Source organism: Oncorhynchus mykiss, chromosome 11 (genome assembly GCF_013265735.2).
Source record: "Oncorhynchus mykiss isolate Arlee chromosome 11, USDA_OmykA_1.1, whole genome shotgun sequence".
NCBI lineage: Eukaryota > Metazoa > Chordata > Actinopteri > Salmoniformes > Salmonidae > Oncorhynchus > Oncorhynchus mykiss.
In genome coordinates this window covers 56,293,084-56,316,592 of record NC_048575.1, presented here as the reverse complement: position 1 = coordinate 56,316,592, position 23,509 = coordinate 56,293,084, and the positions used below count along the sequence as shown (strand labels likewise).

Here is a 23,509-nt window from a genome sequence, read left to right as displayed (position 1 = left end):
TAGCAAAGTGTCAAGTGAGAAAGTGGTGTGAAAACGTCTGTTTTTTCGGCATCAACTGTTCCTTTTCAAGCCAAACGCAAGCCACCATGGTGTGAGTTTTGTACTTCTTTGTAATCGTTCTTGTTCCTTTTGACTTTTAATCCTTATGCTAAATGTTGTTGTCCATACAACAAACCAATCCATTTTGTGACTTTTCCATAGAGATGTCAGAGGAGGGCTTTTGTTTGCAGTGTTGGACTTTTTGTTCTGTACAGATGGAAGTAGTACAGCACACATGATGAGGTCAGTGTGAGTTCAGTTCTGACACTCAGACCTGTCTGAACTACCTACGTCCTCTGAGGAGGACATTCCTACAGCCTTAGAGGGGACCACTGACCAGGAACAGTCCATTAGTTAGTTATTATATAATAAAATTAGAAGTTAAGCACTTAGTTATTTTAGCTTTTTTTGTATTTTACCCCCTTTTTCTCCCAATTTCAATTATGATCATGTCTCATCGCTGCAACTCCCCAATGGGCTCGGGAGAGGTGAAGGTCGAGGTATGCGCCCTCTGAAACATGACCCGCCAAACCACGCTTATTAACACCCAGCTGCTTAACCCAAGAAGCCAGCTGCACCAATGTGTCAGAGGAAACAATGTTCAACTGAAGACTGAATTCAGCCTGCAGCCGCCCGGCCAGCCACAAGGAGTCGCTAGAGTGCGATAAACCAAGAAACCAAACCATAGTGAGGACACTGAGAACCAATCAGTGGGCAGCACGACTTGGCATCACACTCTGTGTCCACTCTCTTAACTGGCAGAATGTTCCAGTGTGTATTTGGTGGTGTCTCGGCACCATATTCCAAACACAATAACCGTGTTTAAGATGGGGGGGGGGGGGGGGACTTTTTGTACATATTTTCTCATATGTTCGTTCGTACATGTATGAATTCAAAGGCTTATACATATCTTCATTATTATTTGAGTTATTTCCACATCTTCACCTTTTTAAATGCATCCCTTTCTGATCCAGAGAGAGTGAAACAGGGATTATATGGCCTCCAAGCCCCTTGTCTGCCCCCATACAGTAGATCTCACTCCTTGGCTCAGGCCCTACTGTCAGGCCGCCAGACTCAAACAGGCAAAGCTGTGGCCTGATGCTTCCATAAGTTTCAGCGTCCTCAGTAGATCCCTGAATAATGCCTACTGTCAGTGTTAATGGCAGCAGTTTAGCTGCTGGTTGATGGATCTTTAGGCTTCACCAGAGTCCTGAGTGAACATATTTTCTGAGTGTGTGCAGTGGTGGAAAAAGTACCCAATTGTCATTCTTGACTAAATGTAAAGATAAATTTTTAATAGAAAATGACCCAAGTGAAAGTCACCCAGTAAAATGCTACATGAGTAAAAGTCTAAAAGTAGGGCCTCCCGAGTGGTGCAGTGGTCTAAGGCACTGCATCTCAGTGCTAGCTGTGCCACTAGAGATTCTGGGTTCGTGTCCAGGCTCTGTCGCAGCTGGCCGAGACCGGGAGACCCATGGGGCGGCGCACAATTGGCCCATCGTCGTCCGGGTTGGGGAAGGTTTGGCCGGTAGGGATATCCTTGTCCCATCGCGCACTAAAGATTCTTGTGGCGGGCCGGGCGCAGTGCACGCTGACAGTCGCCAGGTGTATGGTGTTTCCTCTGACACATTGGTGTGGCTGGTTTCCGGGTTAAATGGGCATTGGGTCAAGAAGCAGTGTGGCTTGATTGGGTTGCGTTTCGGAGGACGCATGGCTCTCGACCTTCGCCTCTCCCGAGTCCGTACGGTATTTGCAGCAATGAGACAAGACCGTAACTACCAATTGGATACCACGAAATTTGGGTGAAAATACAAAAAATACTAATAAAAAGCTCAAAAGTATAAATAATTTCACATTCCTTATATTAAGCAAACCAGAAAGCACAATTTTCTTGTTTTTTCATTTAAGGATAGCGAGTACTTTTGGGTGTCAGGGAAAATGTATGGAGTAAAAAGTACATTATTTTTTATTTAGGAATGTAGGAATATAGTAAGTAAAATTTGTCATAAAGTAAATTACAGATACCCCAAAAAACTGCTTAAGTAGTACTTCAAAGTATTTTTACTTAAGTACTTTACACCAATGTGTGTGTGTGCCAGTGTGTATGTGTGACTGCCTTCTTGGTTTTGTTGTGTTTTGATCTAACCGCAGTCTCTTCTCCTGAAATGCAGAGGAATCTTCTTGGACACAATCCTGCCACGCTATGATGTCAATGGAGTGAGACCGCCGATTGGCCAGAGGACAAGGCTAAGCAAAGGAGATATCACACAGGCACGCAAACTCTACAAGTGTTCCAGTAAGAACAGCACAATATTTGTAAACAATATTTTGAATGAGTTCAACATACATGTTGGTGTAGAGTTGATACATACCATATTGTAGATATTAAACAATAGGCCTATGAAGTTGAGATAATATTGCATAATGGACATAATATAGTGCTTGCTGTTGCTTTAGCTTACTGCTGGGAGTGAGTGTGTTTTTTTTGTGTCTCATCACAGAGTGAATACTGAAAACACTTTGTTTTCTGAGGTCTTTTACTGTACATTGGATGGAAAAAGTTGAGCATTTACCATTGATGTGGCATGGTTCCCTGGCAGTGGAGGCTGCTGAGGGGAGGACGGCTCAAAATAATGGCTGGTATGCAGTTAATGGAATGGCATGAAAACATGGTTTTCATGGGTTTGATACCATTCCATTATACTCCATTCCAGCCATTATTATGAGCCGTTCTTCCCTCAGCAGCCTCCACTGTTCCCTGGCTTTGGTTGCTGTGACTTCCCCGGGCCAGGAGAAGGAGTGTAAACAGTACCCTGGGACAGGACGTTTGTCATCACTCTTTCCCAGATAGACCCAAAAGAACAGCTGGTTTCAAGAGGACAATGGCTAGAATGATGGCTAGGAATCATCACTCTGTTCTTAGGATCCAGAGATCACGACATTTACAATGTAAACTGAATACATACAGTTGAAGTCGGAAGTTTATAGACACTTTAGCCAAATATATTTAAACTCAGTTTTTCACAATTCCTGACATTTAATCCTAGTAAAAATTCCCTTTCTTAGGTCAGTTAGGATCACCGCTTTATTTTAAGAACGTGACATGTCAGAATAATAGTGGAGAATGATTTATTTCAGCTTTTATTTATTTATTTCATCACATTGCCAGTGGGTCAGAAGTTTACATACACTCAATTAGTATTTGGTAGCATTGCCTTTAAATTGTTTAACTTGGGTCAAATGTTTTGGGTAGCCTTCCACAAGCTTCCCACAATAAGTTGGGTGAATTTTGGCCCATTTCTCCTGGCAGAGCTGGTGTAACTGAATCAGATTTGTAGGCCTCCTTGCTCACACACGCATTTTCAGTTCTGCACACAAATTTTCTATAGGATTGTGGTCAGGGCTTTGTGATGGCCACTCCAATACCTTGACTTTGTTGTCCTTAAGCCATTTTGCCACCACTTTGGAAGTATGCTTGGGGTCATTATCTATTTGGAAGACCCATTTGCGACCAAGCTTTAACTTCCGGGCTGTCTTGAGATGTTGCTTCAATATATCCATATAATTGTCCTCCTCATGATGCCATCTATTTTGTGAAGTGCACCAGTCTGTCCTGCAGCAAAGCACCCCCACAACATGATGCTGCCACCCCCGTGCTTCACAGTTGGGATGGTGTTCTTCGGCTTGCAAGCATCCCCCTTTTTCCTCGAAACATAACGATGGTCATTATGACCAAACAGTTCTATTTTTGTTTCATCAGACCAGAGGATATTTCTCCAAAAAGTACGATCTTTGTCCTCATGTGCAGTTGCAAACCGTAGTCTGGCTTTTTTTATGGCGGTTTTGGAGCAGTGGCTTCTTCCTGGCTGAACGGCCTTTCAGGTTATGTCGATATAGGACTCGTTTTACTGTGGATATAGATACTTATGCACCTTTTTCCTCCAGAATCTTCACAAGGTCCTTTGCTGTTGTTCTGGGATTGATTTGCACTTTTCGCACCAAAGTACGTTCAACTCTCCTTCCTGAGTGGTATGACGGCTGCATGGTCCCATGGTGTTTATACTTGCACACTATTGTTTTTACAAATGAACGTGGTACCTTCAGGCATTTGGAAATTGCTCCCAGGGATGAACCAGACTTGTGGAGGTCTACACATTTTGTGCTGATTTCTTTTGATTTTCCCATGATGTCAAGCAAAGAGGCACTGAAAGTTGAAAGTAGGCCTTGAAATACATCCACAGGTACACCTCCAATTGACTCAAATTATGTCAATTCTCCTATCTGAAGCTTCTAAAGCCATGACATAATTTTCTGGCATTTTCCAAGCTGTTTAAAGGCACAGTCGACTTAGTGTATGTAATCTTCTGATCCACTGGAATTGTGATACAGTGAATTATAAGTGAAATAATCTGTCTGTAAACAGTTGTTGGAAAAATGACTTGTGTCATGCACAAAGTAGATGTCTTAACCGACTTGCCAAAACTATAGTTTGTTAACAAGAAATTTGTGGAGTGGTTGAAAAACAAGTGTTAATGACTCCAACCTAAGTTTATGTAAACTTCCGACTTCAACTGTACATGTAGGTGTTGGAAACAAAAAACAAACCCTCCTGGCGCTTTACTAGTAGTTCCGTTGGTCTTTAGAAATCCTTTTTTGAAGGCTGAACGGATAAAAACATTCACAAGTTTGAAATGGTCATTAAAAAAATAAAGGTGATGTCAGTGTGTTAATTGTGGCTCAGAGAGGGACAACGGGGTTTGTCAGAACCACATTAAAGCTCAGTGAATAAACAGCATACTGCTGACCAGAACTGGACCGCTGAATGTGGTTTTATTTGGGGCAATCATCCGTCTTGACCATAGATGGTTCAGAGGGGTGGGGCTGGTTGAATGGGTGTGTTATGTGTCTTTCCCAGTGATTAACTCCGTTTCAGTGGAACAGGAGAGAGTAGATGATGTGGCGCACGGCGCAGCACAGGGGATGCAGCTAGGAGGGAGTCTCTGTCTGTTTTCCTGGTGCGGTGGATCCTCATTCATACTGCATTCCTGGGAGCATTTGTCATATCCCAGTGTGCTTGTTAATGGTTTAGTATCAGCATACCTTATTAGACAGAGCTCTCCACTCCTCTTTATATGCTCACACAGGTTTGGAGGGAGTCAATGAACAGTAACTGTTGGGGGAGTTATTTTTCTTTCTCCCACTGAAAGAAAAATAATCTAGGTTAGATTACTCGTTGGTTATTACTGCATTGTCGGAACTAGAAGCACAAGCATTTCGCTACACTCGCATTAACATCTGCTAACCATGTGTATGTGACAAATAAAATATGATTTGATTTGAAGCAGAGGAAGGTGAAGTGAGCAGGGAAGTAATATCTGAGGTTTGTGTCCTAGAGAGACAGTAATTATATGCTTTCATGCTTTTTCCTCTCCTCTGTTGATCAGTGACTAGAAAGCTTCCAAGGTCTGTTCAGTTCCCCTAGAGACAGTTTTTCACAAACATTTGTAGTCCTGTACCCCTTCAAACATTCAACCTCCAGCTGCGTACCCCCTCTCGCACCACGTTCAGCACTCTCTCAAATGTTGTTTTTAGCCATCATTGTAAGCCTTCCACACACACATTATACGATACATTTGTTAAACATAAGAATGAGTGTGAGTTTTTGTCACAACCTGGCTTGTGGGAAGTGACAAAGAGCTCTTATAGGACCAGGGCACAAATAATAATATAATAAAAATCAATCATTTTTCTCTTTATTTAACCATCTTACATATAAAACCTTATTTGTTCATCGAAAATTGTGAGTAACTCACCACAGGTTAATGAGAAGGGTGTGCTTGAAAGGATGCTCATAACTCTGCAATGTTGGGTTGTATTGGGAGAGAGTCTGTCTTAAATCATTTCCCACACACAGTCTGTGCCTGTATTTAGTTTTCATGCTAGTGAGGGCCGAGAATCCACTCTCACATAGACATGTAGTTGCAAAGGGCATCAGTGTCTTAACAGCGCGATTTGCCAAGGCAGGATACTCTGAGCGCAGCCCAATCCAGAAATCTGACAGTGGCTTCTGATTAAATTACATTTTCACAGAAGCACTGTTGCAATTTCGATGAAGCTCTTTTGTTCAGATCTCGGTAAGTGGACTGGAGGCCTGGCATGAAAAGGATAACAAATCCAGTTGTTTGTGTCGTCCGTTTCGGGAAAGTACCTGCGTAATTGCGCACCCAACTCATTCAGGTGCTTCGCTACAGTTGAAGTCGGAGGTTGACATACACTTAGGTTGGGGTCACTAAAACTCGTTTTTCAACCACTCCACAAATTTCTTGTTAACAAACTATAGTTTTGGCAAGTCGGTTAGGACATCTACTTTGTGCATGAAACAAGTCATTTTTCCAACAATTGTTTTCAGACAGATTATTTCACTTTTAATTCACTGTATCACAATTCCAGTGAGTCAGAAGTTTACATACACTAAGTTGACTGTGCCTTCTAAACAGCTTGGAAAATTCCAGAAAATTATGTCATGGCTTTAGAAGCTTCTGATAGGCTAATTGGCATAATTTGAGTCAATTGGAGGTGTACCTGTGGATGTATTTCAAGGCCTACCTTCAGATTCAGTGCCTCTTTGCTTGACATCATGGGAAAATCAAACGAAATCAGCCAAGACCTTAGAAAAAACATTGTAGACCTCCACAAGTTTGGTTTATCCTTGGGAGCAATTTCCAAACGCCTGAAGGTACCACGTTCATCTGTACAAACAATAGTACGCAAGTATTAACACCATGGGACCACGCAGCTGACATAACGCTCTGGAAGATGACTCGTTCTGTCTCCTGGAGTTGAACGTACTTTGGTGCAAAAAGTGAAAATCAATCCCAGAACAACAGCAAAGGACCTTGTGAAGATGCTGGAGGAAACGGGTATAAAAGTATATATCCACAGTAAAACGAGTCCTATATCGACATAACCTGAAAGGCCGCTCAGCCAGGAAGAAGCCACTTCTCCAAAACTGCCATTAAAAAAGGCCAGACTACGGTTTGCAACTGCACATGCGGACAAAGATGGTACTTGGAGAAATGTCCTCTGGTCTGATGATACAAAAATTGAACTGTTTGGCCATAATGACCATCGTTATGTTTGGAGGAAAAAGGGGGAGGCTTGCAACCCGAAGAACACCATCCCAACCGTGAAGCACGAGGGTGGCAGCATCATGTTGTGGGGGTGCTTTTCTGCAGGAGGGACTGGTCCACTTCACAAAATAAATGGCATCATGAGGAGGAAAATGTATGTGGATATATTGAAGCAAAATCTCAAGACATCAGTCAGGAAGTTAAAGCTTGGTCGCAAATGGGTCTTCCAAATAGATAATGACCCCAAGCATACTTCCAAAGCTGTGGCAAAATGGCTTAAGGACAACAAAGTCCAGGTATTGGAGTGTCCATCACAAAGCCCCGCACCCCACCATAACCCTGTCTGTACATTATGTACTGATTCTATTCTTCTGCACACAGAAATCTGCTCCTTTTAATCTCTGTCCCCAACGCACTAGACGACCAGTTTTAATAGCCTTTAGCCGTACCATCATCCTACTCCTCCTCTGTTCCTCAGGTGATGTGGAGGTTAACCCAGGCCCTGCGTGTCCCCAGGCATTCTCATTTGTTGACTTCTGTAACCGAAAAAGCCTTGGTTTCATGCATGTTAACATCAGAAGCCTCCTCCCTAAGTTTGTTTTACTCACTGCTTTAGCACACTCCTCCAACCCTGATGTCCTTGCCGTGTCTGAATCCTGACTTCGGAATGCCACCAAAAATTCAGAGATTTCCATACCTAACTACAACATTGTCCGTCAAGATTGAACTGCCAACGGGGGAGGAGTTGCAATCTACTCCAGAGATGGCCCGCAAAGTTCTGTCATACTTTCCAGGTCTATGCCCAAACAGTTTGAGCTTCTAATTTTCAAAATTAATCTCTCCAGAAATAAGTCTCTCACTGATATAGACCCCTCTCAGCTCCCAGCTGTGCTCTGGACACCATAGGTGAAATGATTGCCCCCCATCTATCTTCAGAGTTCGCTCTGTTGGGTGACCTAAACTGGAATACGCTTAACACCCTGACAGTCCTACAAACTAAACTAGATGCCCTCAATCTCACACAAATTATCAAGGAACCCACCAGGTACAACCCTTAATCCGTAAACATGGGCACCCTCATAGATATTACCCTGACCAACTTTCCCTCCAAATAAACCTCTGCTGTTTTAATCAGGATCTCAGCGATCACTGCCTCATTGCCTGCATCCGCTATGGGTCCGCGGTCATACGACGACCCATAATCACTGTCAAACTCTCCTTAAAACACTTCTGCGAGCAGGCCTGTCTAATCAACCTGGCCCAGGTTTCCTGGAAGGATATTGACCTCATCTCGTCAGTCGAGGATGCCTGGTCGTTCTTTTAAAGTAATTTCCTCACCATCTAAAATAAGCATGCCCCTTTCAAAAAATGTAGAACTAAGAACAGATATAGCCCTTGGCTCACTCCAGACCTGACTGCCCTCGACTAGCACAAAAATATCCTGTGACAGACTGCACTAGCATCGAATAGTCCCCGCGATATGCAACTTTTCAGGGAAGTCGGGAACCAATACACGCAGTCAGCCAGGAAAGAAAAGCAAAGGCAAGCTTTTTCAAACAGAAAATTGCATCCTGTAACTCTAACTCCAAAAAGTTTTGGGACACTGTAAAGTCCATGGAGAATAAGAGCACCTCCTCCCAGCTGCCCACTGCACTGCACTGAGGCTAGGTAACACTGTCACCACCGATAAATCCACCATAATCGCAAATTTCAATAAGCATTTCTCTACGGCTGGCCATGCTTTCCTCCTGGCTATCCCAACCCCGGCCAACAGCTCCGCACCGCCCGCAGCTACCTGCCCAAGCCTCCCCAGCTTCTCCTTCACCGAAATCCAGATAGCTGATGTTCTGAAAGATCTGCAAAACCTAGACCCGTACAAATCAGCTAGGCAAGACAATCTGGACCCTCTCTTTCTAAAATGATCTGCTGCCATTGTTGCAACCCGTATTACCAGTCTGTTCAACCTCTCTTTTGTATCGTCCGAGATCCCTAAAGATTGAAAAGCTGCCGCGGTCATCCCCCTCTTCAAAGGGGGTGACACTCTAGACCCAAACTGTTATAGACCTATATGCATCCTGCCCTGCCTTTTCTAAAGTCTTCAACTTTAAACAGATCACTGACCATTTTGAATCCCACCGTACCTTCTCCGCTGTGCAATCCGGTTTTCGAGCCCGTCACGGGTGTACCTCAGCCACACTCAAGGTACTAAACAATATCATAACCGCCATCGATAAAAGACAGTACTGTGCTGTGCAGCCGTCTTCATCGACCTGGCCAAGGCTTTAGACTCTGTCAATCACCGTATTCTTATCGGCAGACTCAACAGCCTTAGCTTCTCAAATGACTGCCTCGCCTGGTTTACCAACTTCTCAGACAGAGTTCAGTGTGTTAAATCAGAGGGCCTGTTGTCCGGACCTCTGGCAGTCTCTGTGAGGGTTGCATAGGGTTAAATTCTCGGGCCGACTCTTTTCTCTGTATATATCAACAATGTCGCTCTTGCTGTGGGTGACACCTCTACTCAGACGACACCATTCTGTATACATCTGGCCCTTCTTTGGACACTGTGTTAACTAACCTCCAAACGAGCTATAATGCCATACAACACTGCTCTTAAACGCTAGTAAAACCAAATGCATGCTTTTCAACCATTCGCTGCCCGCACCCGCCCGCCCGACTAGCATCACTACTCTGGACGGTTCTGACTTTAAATATGTGGACAACTACAAATAACTAGGTGTCTGCCTAGACTGTAAACTCTCCTTCCAGACTCATATTAAACATCTCCAATCCAAAATAACATCTAGAACCGGCTTCCTATTTCGCAACAAAACCTCCTTCACTCACGCAGCCAAACATACCCTCGTAAAACTGACTATCCTACCGATTATCGACTTCGACGATGTCATTTACAAAATAGCTTCCAATACTCTACTCATTAAACTGGAAGGCAGTATATCACAGTGCCACCCGTTTTGTCACCAAAGCCCCTTGTACCACCCACCACTGCGACCTGTATGCTCTAGTCGGCTGGCCCTCGCTACATATTCGTCGCCAGACCCACTGGCTCCAGGTCATCTATAAGTTTATGCTAGGTAAAGCTCCGCCTTATTTCAGCTCACTGGTCATGATAACAACACCTACCCGTAGCACGCACTCCAGCATGTATATCTCACTGATCATCTCCAAAGCCAACACCTCGTTTGGCCGCCTTTCCTTCCAGTTCTCTGCTGCCAATGACTGGAACGAATTGCAAAAATCGCTGAAGCTGGAGACTTATATTCCCCTCACTAACTTTATAGATCAGCTATCTGAGCGGCGAACCGATCGCTGCAGCTGTACATAGCCCATCTGTAAATAGCCCACCCAATCTACCTACCTCATCCCCGTATTGTTTTTATTTACTTTTCTGCTCTTTTGCACACCAGTATTTCTACTTGCACATCATCATCTGCTCATCTATCACCCCAGTGTTCATTTGCTAAATTGTAATTACTTCGCTACTATGGCCTATTTATTGTCTTACCTCCTCACGCCATTTGCACACACTGTATATAGACTTTCTTTTTAAAATTGTGTTATTGACTGTACGCTTGTTTATTCCATGTGTAACTCTGTGTTGTTGTATGTGTCACACTGCTTTGCTTTATCTTGGCCAGGTCGCAGTTGTAAATGAGAACTTGTTCTCAACTAGCATACCTGGTTAAATAAAGGTGAAAAAATAACTCAATCCTATCCAAAATTTGTGGGCAGACCTGAAAAAGTATGTGCTAGCAAGGAGGCCTACAAAGCTGACTCAGTTTAACCAGCTCTGTCAGAAGGAATGGGCCGAAATTCACCCAACATATTGTGGGAAGCTTGTGGAAGGCTACCCAAAACGATTGACCCAAGTTTTAAACAATTTTAAGGCAATGCTACCAAATACTGAGTGTATGTAAACTTCTGACCCACTGGAAATGTGATGGAAAAAAATGAAAGCTGAAATAAATGATTCTTTCTGCTATTATTCTGACATTTCACCTTCTTAAAACAAAGTGGTGATCCTAATTTTTACTAGGATTACATGTCAGGGATTGTGAAAAACTGAGTTTAAATGTATTTGGCTAAAGTGTATGTAAACTTCCGACTTAAACTGTATATCACATTTGACATTGTCTGTAAGCTTGAGTTCATTTGCACACAACAATCATACAATGATGGCAAGACCTGTGTGTTGTCCTTGTTAATGCAGATAGAGAAGAGCTCCAATGACTTAATCATAGCATACATTTTGTCCCGCACATTGAATATAGTTGCGGAGAGTCCCTGTAATCCTAGATTCAGTTCATTCAGGTGAGAAAAAACATCACCCAGATAGGCCAGTTGTGTGAGAAACTCATCATCATGCAAGCGGTCAAACAACTGAAAATTATGGTCAGTAAAGAAAACTTTAAGCTCGTCTCACAATTCATAAAAAGTGTCGATACTTTGCCCCTTGATGACCAGCGCACTTCTGTATGATGTAAAAGCATTCCATGGTCGCTGCCCATATCATTGCATGGTGCAGAAAATATACGAGAGTTCAGGGGCCTTGCTTTAACAAAGTTAACCATTTTCACTGTCGTGTCCAAAAAGTATTTCAAGCTGTCAGGCATTCCCTTGGCATCAAGAGCCTCTCGGTGGATGCTGCAGTGTACCCAAGTGGTGTCGGGAGCAACTGCTTGCACACGCGTTACCACTTGTGTCTCCCTGTCATGGATTTTGCAGATACCAACACATCTTGACCACCAAAGTCCATTTGATGTCACAAATCTGTTCAGTACTTTAAAAATATCCTCTCCTGATGTCATGGTTTCCAGTGGTTTGCAGGAGAGGATGTCTTCCTTAATTGACCCCCCCCATAAACATAATGGACATATCCCTGGAGCTGTGCCAGGCCCGCCACGTCTGACCCATCCTGCTGTAAGGCATATAATTCACTGGCTTGTATGTGAAGCAGTAATTGTTTCAAAACATCTCCTGTCATGTCACTGATGCGTCATGAAACAGTGTTGTTTGATGAAGGCATTGTCTGTATAGTTTTTTTTACCTTTTCCCCCAGCATTTTCCCAGTCATATCTGCAACAGCAGGAAGAATCAAGTCTTCCACAATAGTATGGGGCTTGCCTGTCCTAGCCACTCTGTAGCACACCATATAAGACGCTTCTAGCCCCTTCTTATTAATGTTATCTGTTGCTTTTATACATGTCTTACTACTCAAAAGTCATCTTATTTTTCAAATGGGCATGTTTTCTTTCTAAATGTCTGCACAAGAGTGAAGGTTTCATCAAGTTGTTAGATAGTACTTTTGCACATATAACACATTGTGGCTGAGGAAAGGCACTACTCCCAATATAAGTGAACCCCAAATCAATGTAGTTCTAATCATATTTGCGTCTCTTCGATGGTCCAACGTCCCTGTCTGTTGTTCGGTGCTTTCCCGGGTAAAGGGGCAGTAGCTCTTCGACTGCATCAGATCCACAACTGTCAGTGTCCATGCTAGCTGGGCTAACAACAAATGTAGAATTACTGATGCTAGCATTAGATGTACTCGTGGAAGCAGAACAACTTGTGTCATTGACAGCTGCAGGTGTAGTATGTGTCTCTATGGACACAGGCCTTACTAAATCGACTGTTTGTTTGAAAATGTGAAGAAATTACATTTTTTATATTTTATTGTATTTTTAAATGTGAATCACATTTTTATTTGGCATGACCCCAATGGCATGGCGCGTACCCCAGTATGGGAATACTTGCCCTAGAGCACTGTCCCCCTAAGCCACGCGTGCTGGTTGGAATGAACCCCTGTAGCACAGTTGGTTTAGCCAGTTGTCCATGGGGAGGCTTGACTACCAGAATGTACATTATGTATTACGCCTCCCAGAGGGTTGGGTTATTTATAGTAAGCCAGGTTTATTTTGAGACGATGTACAGAGGATGTGTCTCATACTGTTTTCTGCTATCGCTTCTCATCATCTGGAAGAGGTTGAATATCATCACGATCAGCAGATGTGCCTCTGAACATGAAAGAGTTGCCCTCCTCTTAAGATTCAGGATTATACAGTGCCTAAACAAAGTATTCATACCCCTTGACTTATTCCACATTTTGTTTTGTTACAGCCTGAATTCAAAATGGAGTAAAAATAATAATAATTCTCACCCTTCTACACACATTACCCCATAATGATGAAGTTAAAACATGTTTTTAGGAAGTTTTAGCAAATGTATTGAAAATGAAATACAGAAATATATAATTTATATAAGTATTCACACAAAGGTGAATCTGCCTCCCAGTGTCTGCTGGAAAGCAGACTGAACCAGGTTTTCATCTAGGATTTTGCCTGTGCTTGTAGCTGTATTCCATTTCCTTTATTATGAAACACTCCCTAGTCCTTGTCGATGACAAGCATACCCATAACATGATGTAGCCACCACCATGCTTGAAAATATGAAGTGTGGTAGTCCGTTATGTGTTGTGTTGGATTTGCCCCAAACACAACGTTTTGTATTTGGGACATAAAGTTAATTTCTTTGCCACATGTTTTGCAGTTTTACTTTAGTGTCTTTATTGTAAACGGGATGCATGTTTTGGAATATTTTTATTCTGTACAGGCTTCTTTCTTTTCAATATCTCATTTCGGTTAATATTATGGTAGCTACAATGTTGATCCATCCTCATTTTCCTCCTTTCACAGCGATTAAACTCTGTAACTGTTTTAAAGTCACCAAACAAGAAACCACTCACCCAGAGGCGGCGCTCCTAGTGGCTAGAGACTTTAATGCAGGGAAACTTAAATCAGTTCTACCAAATTTCCATCAACATGTTAAATGTGCAACCAGAGGGAAATAAATTCTAGATCACCTGTACTCCACACACAGAGATGCGTACAAAGCTCTCCCTCGCCCTCCATTTGGTAAATCCGACCACAACTCCATCCTTCTGATCCCTGCTTACAAGCAAAAATTAAAGCAGGAAGCACCGGTGACTCGGACTATAAAAAAGTGGTCAGATGAAGCAGATGCTAAACTACAGGACTGTTTTGCTATCACACACTGGAACATGTTCCAGGATTCTTCCGATAGCATTGAGGAGTACACCACAGTCACTGGCTTTATCAATAAGTGCACTGAGGATGTCGTCCCCACAGTGACTGTATGTACATACCCCTCACCAGAAGCCATGGATTACAGGCAACATTCGCACTGAGCTAAAGGGTAGAGCTGCCACTTTCAAGGTGCGGGACTCTAACCCGGAAGCTTACAAGAAATCCTGTTATGCCCTGTGATGAACCATCAAACAGGCAAAGCATCAATACAGGACTAAGACTGAATCATACTACACCGGCTCCGACGCTCGTCTTATGTGACAGGGCTTGCAAACTATTACAGACTACAAAGGGAAGCACAGCTGCGAGCCGCCCAGTGACACAAGCCTACCAGACGAGCTAAATCACTTCTATGCTCGCTTCGAGGCAAGAAACACAGAGGCATGCATGAGAGCATCAGTTGTTCCCGGACGACTGTGTGATCACGCTCTCTATAGCCGACGTGAGTAAGACCTTTAAACAGGTCAACATACACAAGGCTGCGGGGCCAGACAGATTACCAGGACGTGTGCTCCGGGCATACTGCTGACCAACCGGCAGGTGTCTTCACTGACATTTTCAGCATGGCCCTGATTGAGTCTGTAATACCAACATGTTTCAAGCAGACCACCATAGTCCCTGTGCCCAAGAACACAAAGGCAACCTGCCTAAATGACACAGACCCAGAGCACTCACGTCCGTAGCCATAAAGTGCTTTGAAAGGTTGGTAATGGCTCACATCAACACCATTATCCCAGAAACCCTAGACCCACTCCAATTTGCATAACACCCAAACAGATCTACAGATGATGCAATCTCTATTGCACTCCACACTGCCATTTCCCACCTGGACAAAAGGAACACCAATGTGAGAATGCTGTTCATTGACTACAGCTCAGCGTTCAACACCATAGTACCCTCAAAGCTCATCACTAAGCTAAGGATCCTGGGACTAAACACCTCCCCTCTGCAACTGGATCCTGAACTTCCTGACGGGCCGCCCCCAGGTGGTGAAGGTAGGTAGCAACACATCTGCCACGCTGATCCTCAACACTGGAGCTCCCCAGGGGTGCGAGCTCAGTCCCCTCCTGTACTCCCTGTTCACCCACGACAGCATGGCCAGGCATAACTCCAACACCATTAAGTTTGCAGACGACACAACAGTGGTAGGCCTGATCACCGACAACGACGTGACAGCCTATAGGGAGGGGATCAGAGATCTGGCCGGGTGGTGCCAGAATACCAACCTATCCCTCAACGTAAGGAGACTAAGGAGATGATTGTGGACTACAGGAAAAGGAGCACCGAGCACACCCCCAAAGCCTATTCCCCCTCAGGAAACTAAAAAGATTTGGCATGGGTCGTGAGATCCTCAAAAGGTCATACAGCTGCAACATCAAGTGCATCCTGACTGGGTGCATCACTGCCTGGTACAGCAATTGCTCGGCCTCTGACCGCAAGGCACTACAGAGGGTAGTGCGCACGGCCCAGTACATCACTGGGGCTAAGCCGCCTGCCATCCAGGACCTCTACACTAGGCGGTGTCAGAGGAAGGCCCTAAAAATTGTCAAAGACCCCAGCCACCCCAGTCATAGACTGTTCTCTCTACTACCGCATAGTAGCGATACTGGAGTGCCAAGTCTAGGACAAAACGGTTTCCTTACTCTCGGGCAATTGAGTTTGGAAGGACGGCTGTATCGTTGTAGTGACTGGTGTGTATTGATACACCATCCAAAGTGTAGTTAATAACTTCACCTTGCTCAAAGGGATATTCAATATTTACCCATCTACAAATAAGTGTTCTTCTTTGCGAGGCATTGGAAAACCTCCCTGTTGTTTTTGGTTGAGCCTGTGTTTTAAATTCACTGCTCGACTGAGGAACATTACAATTATCTGTATATCTGGGGTAAAGAGGGCACTCAGGGTGAGTTCATGCAACTTAATATGTGACTTGTCATGCACATATTTACCCCCGAACTTATTTAAGCTTGCCATAACAGCAGGGTGGAATACTTATTGAGTCAAGACATTTCAGCTTTTCATTTTTAATGAATTTGTAAGACATGAGTGACCCCAATAACATAATTCCACTTTGACATGATGTGGTATTGTGTGTATGCCAGTGACACAACATCTCAACAGGCTGTAACACAACAACATGTGGAAAAAGTCCAGGGTTGTGAATAGTTTCTGAAGACACTTTAATTGTTGCATCAAGCTGCTGTCTTCTGGAGCATCCTTTTAGTGGGACTCGGCTACTTCATTGCTGTTTCTCTATGCTACTGCTGGAGTCCATATGTCTTAGCCCATATCATTACAGAAACTAATTGCTATGTCCTCCACTGGTTGACGTGGTCCTCATGTTAATGTCTGTCTCTCTCTCTCTTGCGCACTCTCTCTTTCTCTCTCTCTTGTGCTCTCTCTCTTTCTCTCTTGTGCTCTCTCTTTCTCTTTTTTGTGCTCTCTCTCTTTCTCTCTTGTGCTCTCTCTCTTTCTCTTTTGCGCACTCTCTCTCTTTCTCTCTTGTGCACTCTCACTTTCTCTCTCTGTCCGTCTCTCTGTCCTTCTGTCGCTCTCTGTCCTTCTGTCTCTCTCTCTCTCTGTCTCTCTCTGTCCTTCTGTCTCTCTCTCTCTCTGTCCGTCTGTCTGTCTCTGTCCATCTCTCTCTCTCTCTCTGTCCGTCTGTCTCTCTCTCTCTCTCTCTCTCTCTCTCTCTCTCTCTCTCTCTCTCTCTCTCTCTCTCTCTCTCTCTGTCCGTCTGTCTCTCTCTGTCCGTCTGTCTGTGTGGATAGGATGTGGAGACAGTCTGCAGGAAAGCAGTGGGAACTTCTCTTCTCCTGGCTTCCCCAACGGATACTCAGCCTACATGCACTGCATCTGGAGAATATCGGTCACGCCAGGGGAAAAGGTGGGAGGCATGATGAGGCCTTGGAAAACTGACTGACATAGAAACTTGGATCAGTCTTAGGAGAAGTGCTTTGTTTATCACGGCTTAGTAGTGATACCTCTGTTTTCCTTAGGATAATGTAATCTTAGATGATGATCTATATGATCCCTTTGAGTCAGCACTGGAGTTTTGTTCTTCTCATGTTGAAACTGTTTGGACTCGGGAAAAAAAAATATATAAATGCTGACGCTCAACTAGTCTAAAGGCCAGTTTTTTTTATTGCTTCTTTAATCAGAACAACAGTTTTCAGCTGTGCTAACATAATTGCAAAATGGTTTTCTAATGATCAATTAGCCTTTTTAAAATGATGATAAACTTGTATTAGCTAACACAACGTGTCGTTGAAACACAGGAGTGATGGTTGCTGATAATGGGCCTCTGTACGCCTATGTAGACGTTCCATTAAAATCAGCCGTATCCAGCTACAATAGTCATTTTCAATATTAATTCAATATTATTTTCAATGTCTAGACTGTATTTCTGATCAATTTGATGTTATTTTAATGGACAAAAAAGTAGCTTTTCTTTCAAAAACAAGGACTTAAGTGACCCCAAACTTTTTAACGGTAGTGTGTGTATATATATGTATGTGTGTGTATTATATGTACATATATATATATCTCCACAATCACCCGACCTCAACCCAATTGAGATGGTTTGGGATGAGTTGGACCGCAGAGTGAAGGAAAAGCAGCCAACAAGTGCTCAGCATATGTGGGAACTCCTTCAAGACTGTTGGAAAAGCATTCCAGGTGATGCTAGTTGAGAGAATGTCAAGAGTGTTCAAAGCTGTCTTCAAGGCAAAGGGTGGCTGCTTTGAAGAATCTAAAATCAAAAATATACTTTGATTTGTTTAACACTTTTTTTTTGGTTACTACATTATTCCATGTGTTATTTCATAGTTTTGATGTCTTCACTATTATTCTACAATGTAGAAAATAGTACAAATAAAGACAAACCCTTAAATGAGTAGGTGTGTCCAAACTTTTGACTGGTACTGTACTTATGTTTTATTGTCACATACGCTGGATAGATGCAGGAAAAGAAGTTGTTTTACAGGTTCAGCCGTAGTAGTACCACGCCCCTGGAGCAAATTAGGGTTAAGTGCACGTAGGAAGATTATTTTCACCTTGTCGGCTCAGTTATTCGAACCAGCAACCTTTCGATTACGAACACTAACTGCTAGGCTACCTGCCGCACTGTACCAGGTCTGTAACCATGCTCTCTTGGTTTTTAAGATCATCCTGAACTTCACCTCCATGGATCTGTACAGGAGTCACCTGTGCTGGTACGACCATGTCGAGATCAGAGATGGATACTCCAGGAAAGCCCCTCTGAAAGGTCAGGATTTATTAGAAGAAAGATATAGTTCCATACGTGCACTACAGTACAGTGATGCTGAAAATAAACTTAATATAATAAGTTTGTCTGGACAAAAAAGTAGTTCTGGAGTCTGATAAGGTGGTCTGGTGTGTGTGTGTTCCAGGTCGTTTCTGTGGGGATAAGCTGCCTGAACCAATCATCTCCACTGACAGCCGGTTGTGGATCGAGTTCCGCAGTAGCAGTAACTGGGTGGGGAAGGGCTTCTCCGCTGTGTATGAAGGTAAGGCCAGAGCCGGAGCCCAATCCCCAGCAGACCCATAACAACACAGCTCAGCTGACTGACTGGGCACCTGGGTCACAGACTGAACAACGTGCCTGAAAACAGCTCAGTGATTCTGTCAAATCCCCACATCTGGCTGCCTCCATGCCAATGGGTAGAGCACGTTATTCTGCATTAATCAGATTTTGGTCCGAGGTGATTTTCAGCTCAACATTATATCCAGACTGTAGAGCATGATGTATTTAATATAGGAATCGTTTTTAATAATCAACATTGTGATGAAACAAAACACAATACCCCTTGAGAGAAATGTGGTAATGATGATGAGGATGATAGATAACGATGACATCACTGCATGTTCTCTGACATTCAGCCATCTGTGGAGGGGAGGTGAAGAAGGATAATGGACAGATCCAGTCTCCTAACTACCCAGACGACTATCGTCCCAACAAGGTGTGCATATGGAAGATCAGTGTTTCTCAGGGCTACCACGTCGGCCTGACCTTCCAGTCCTTTGAGGTAAGAGATACGAGCCTCTTTGTTATTTTCATACCCTCCACATCCAGTAACACATTTTTACACAGTGCTACACCGACTGCGAATCATACCATGACATTGGGGGTCTCCATTTTTTTTCATGGGACTGATTGTTAAAATTTTATTTATGTGGCATGATGTTATTTTCATCTGATCGTCAAACAAATAACTTCAAAAAGTAGGCCACCTGCACACTTTCATCAACTGCAAAATAATTACAGCACTGTGCACCTGTGATTGATGAAGGGAATCTGTTGGAAAATACCCCAATTGTTATTAGGCCCACTCTTGTAGCCTGAATTAATTGATGCGTCTTGCTGACAAATTGACATTATTTGTAAAAAGTAAAGTCGGGACACCTGAAAAGGGGCTGAACTATGGCTGTGTCTGTCCCAAGCTCACCGGCAAGGTAAACTTTTGAGGGCCCAGTTAGAACAATGTTGCAAGTTTGCTAGCGATAGCTCAAGACCGAGGCAGAGTGAAGAAATGAATGTGATTGAAAGAACTTGAACCAGTTTAAACCATGACAGAGAGATGGGGGTGTTCGTTTCATTTGGAATAAGCTTTTATTTGTATATTTACCACTGTAGCAGTACACCATTGCGTTGTAAACAAATAGGAGATTGGATAAATTAGCCCCCCCAAAGTTAGACTTTTGTTACATTTAGCAGCACTCATCTTTCATTCAGGGGGGCCCCCTAACTCCCCCAAACCGCTTTCTAATTTGCATACTGCCGCTACATCCATATCCTCTGCAACCTTTGATTATGAAAATGACTTGAAGTTCTACTAACCCGGTCCCTTTGTCTCCCTTTGTCCCTTTGTCTTTTCCTTAGATTGAGAGGCATGACAGCTGTGCCTATGACTACCTGGAGGTGAGGGATGGGAACTCAGACAACAGCCCACTGCTGGGACGCTTCTGTGGCTACGACAAGCCAGATGACATCAAGACCAGTTCCAACCAGCTGTGGATGAAGTTTGTGTCTGATGGCTCTGTCAACAAGGCTGGTTTCGCAGCCAACTTTTTCAAAGGTCAGATCTCAAGGGTTTGGACTATAGAAAAGAACACCTAAAACGCTATTGTTGATGGCATATACCCTCGCTGTAGAAATTACCAGCGTGATTTCCATAGTAATAAATCTCTCAGCAGCATGTCAAATTGAGTAATTTGAGAGTAATTCCGTCATGATTGATTTAGTTAAATGATGTTTATTTCAGGATAGTTAAATTGCAGCATTTGTGAGTTGTAGGCTGTTGAGATGCGAGGCCATGTAAAGGTAACATGTTGTTGTTGTGGTTGTAGAGATGGACGAGTGCTCCAAGCCCGACAATGGTCGCTGTGAGCAACGCTGTGTCAACACACTGGGCAGCTACAAGTGTGCCTGTGACCCGGGCTACGAGCTGGCTGCCGACAAGCGCAGCTGTGAGGGTGAGTACAGCAGAATGCTGCCCAGAGCCTGCTCAATAATGTCTCCTCTACTGCAGGTCACATAGTGATGCAGTTCACTGCTGTTATTTAATCACTACCACCCAAATACACCAAGTCCAGTTGCCCCACATAGTAGCTAGAAAACATACCGCCAGAGATTGCTCATTGGATTGTCATTTGGATTTCTGCCACCAAATGGGGTTGTAATTTGATGCACTCACCCGACCAAAATTCAATCCAACATCCCAGGTAATCAGAGCCCAACGCAAGTGTTAAAAACATCCTAATTAGAACCAGACAGAAGTGCTGATGCAGTGGTTTATAGCTTCACCTTTTCATTGCTCTTTTCTTTTCACCAAACCTGACCACTGTCTGCCTCTAGAGGAGGAGGCCTGCTATTACATGTTCCTCAAACATTGAATAATTATCGAGCTTAACCCTTTTGGATTACATACAGTTCTGCATGTTTAAGTTTTTGGTGAAAATAAAGTAGGGTGTCTGTTATAACATTATCCTCAATGGTTTATTAATACCCAGCTTAACCTTTTTGGATGACATGCATTGTGTTTTTAAGCTTTTTGGGGATAAAACCCTACCACACTTTTCATTAATACGACGGAACATGATATTGCGTAACTGTCAAGCCTGTCGGAGACCATCAGCAGTAGGTTGCTTGTGAAAACAGCAGGTCAGCCAATTGTGTTGACCTTTATTGACCGATATGGGTAATACAAATTATTCTGCTACTACAGATAGATGTTTTGCACAAATTGTCAGTGATACACATTTTTATATACACCATTATATCATTATAACCATTTGAAGTTTAAGCACATCTTAACCATTGTCCTGCTCTTCTCTCCTCCCCTCTGTCTGTCTGTGTAGCTGCCTGTGGAGGTTTCATCACCAAGCTGAACGGCTCCATCACCAGTCCAGGCTGGCCTAGAGAGTACCCCCCCAATAAGAACTGTATCTGGCAGCTGGTGGCGCCCACACAGTACCGAATCACCCTGCTTTTTGACGTCTTTGAGACTGAGGGCAATGACGTGAGTACCGGGGTTGTTATGACTGAGCACAGGTTGGGTTTGTTTTATCTCCATGGGCCTTAGTGGTGTCATCATGAAACTGTCCTCCTGTCTGTCATAGAGTACAAACTGTTTGTAATATATTCCTGTGCATCATATTTGTACAAGTTTGAATTACATTCCCTTAACGTTTCATGTTGTGATGACCTGCTGTTTCTCTGTCCAGGTGTGTAAATATGACTATGTGGAGGTGCGCAGTGGGCTTTCTGCAGACTCAAGGCTACATGGGAAGTTCTGTGGAGCAGAGAAACCCGAGGCCATCACCTCTCAGTACAACAACATGCGCATTGAATTTAAGTCAGACAACACAGTCTCCAAGAAGGGATTCAAAGCTCAGTTCTTCTCAGGTGAGCCTTTGACACTGTGTGTGTGTGTGTGTCTTTCCCTCCAAGAGTCTGTTTCTTTGTGTACAGTGGCTTGCGAAAGTATTCACCCCCCTTGGCATTTTTCCTATTTTGTTGCCTTACAACCTGGAATTAAAATGGATTTTTGGGGGTTTGTATCATTTGATTTACACAACATGCCTACCACTTTGAAGATACAAAATATATATTTTTGTAAAACACAAGAAATAACACACAAAAACAGAACAGGAGTGTGCATAACTATTCACCCGCCCAAAGTCAATACTTTGTAGAGCCACCTTTTGCAGCAATTACAGCTGCAATTCTCTTGGGGTATGTATCTATCTATAAGCTTGGCACATCTAGCCACTGGATTTTTTTCCCATTCTTCAAGGCAAATCTGCTCCAGCTCCTTCAAGTTGGATGGGTTCCGCTGGTGTACAGCAATCTTTAAGTCATACCACAGATTCTCAGTTGGATTGAGGTCTGGGCTTTGACTAGGCCATTCCAAGACATTTAAATGTTTCCCCTTAAACCACTCAAGTGTTGCTTAAGCAGTATGCTTAGGGTCATTGTCCTGCTAGAAGGTGAACCTCCATCCCAATCTCAAATCTCTGGAAGACTGAAACGGGTTTCCCTCAAGAATTTCCCTGTATTTAGCACCATCCATCATTCCTTCAATTCTAACCAGTTTCCCAGTCCCTGCCGATGAAAAACATCCTCGGGGTGATGAGAGGTGTTGGGTTTGCACCATACATAGCATTTTCCTTCATGACCAAAAAGTTAAATTTTAGTCTCATCTGACCAGAGTACCTTCTTCCATATGTTTGGGTAGTCTCCCACGTGCCTTTTGGCGAACACCAAACGTGTTTTTCTTATTTTCTTCTTTAAGCAATGGCTTTTTTTGGCCACTCCTCCATAAAGCCCAGCTCTGGAGTGAATGGCTTAAAGTGGTCTTATGGACAGATACTCCAATCTCCGCTGTGGAGATTTGCAGCTCATTCAAGGTTACCTTTGGTCCCTTTGTTTCCTCTCTGATTAATGCCCTCCTTGCCTGGTCTGTGAGTTTTGGTGGGCGTCCCTCTCTTGGCAGGTTTGTTGTGGTGCCATATTCTTTTCATTTTTTAATAATGAATTTAATGGTGCTCTGTGGGATGTTCAAAGTTTCTGATGTTTTTTATAACCCAACCCTGATCTGTACTTCTCCACAACTTTGTCCCTGACCTGTTTGGAGAGCTCCTTGGTCTTCATGGTGCTGCTTGATTGGTGGTGCCCCTTGCTTTGTGGTGTTGCAG

General features: G+C 43.4%; 1 protein-coding gene across 1 annotated transcript in view; it reads left to right on the top strand.

The window, feature by feature from the left end:
* Positions 1-23,509, top strand: part of bmp1a (bone morphogenetic protein 1a) — a 50,359-nt gene that overhangs the window by 22,327 nt on the left and 4,523 nt on the right. Inside the window, exons 7-15 of the mRNA XM_021621495.2 lie at positions 2,211-2,335; positions 17,062-17,177; positions 18,455-18,557; positions 18,703-18,819; positions 19,193-19,338; positions 20,193-20,388; positions 20,660-20,785; positions 21,671-21,831; positions 22,037-22,217. Coding sequence (XP_021477170.2) covers positions 2,211-2,335; positions 17,062-17,177; positions 18,455-18,557; positions 18,703-18,819; positions 19,193-19,338; positions 20,193-20,388; positions 20,660-20,785; positions 21,671-21,831; positions 22,037-22,217 — 1,271 coding nt within the window. The remainder of the gene's footprint in view (positions 1-2,210; positions 2,336-17,061; positions 17,178-18,454; positions 18,558-18,702; positions 18,820-19,192; positions 19,339-20,192; positions 20,389-20,659; positions 20,786-21,670; positions 21,832-22,036; positions 22,218-23,509) is intronic.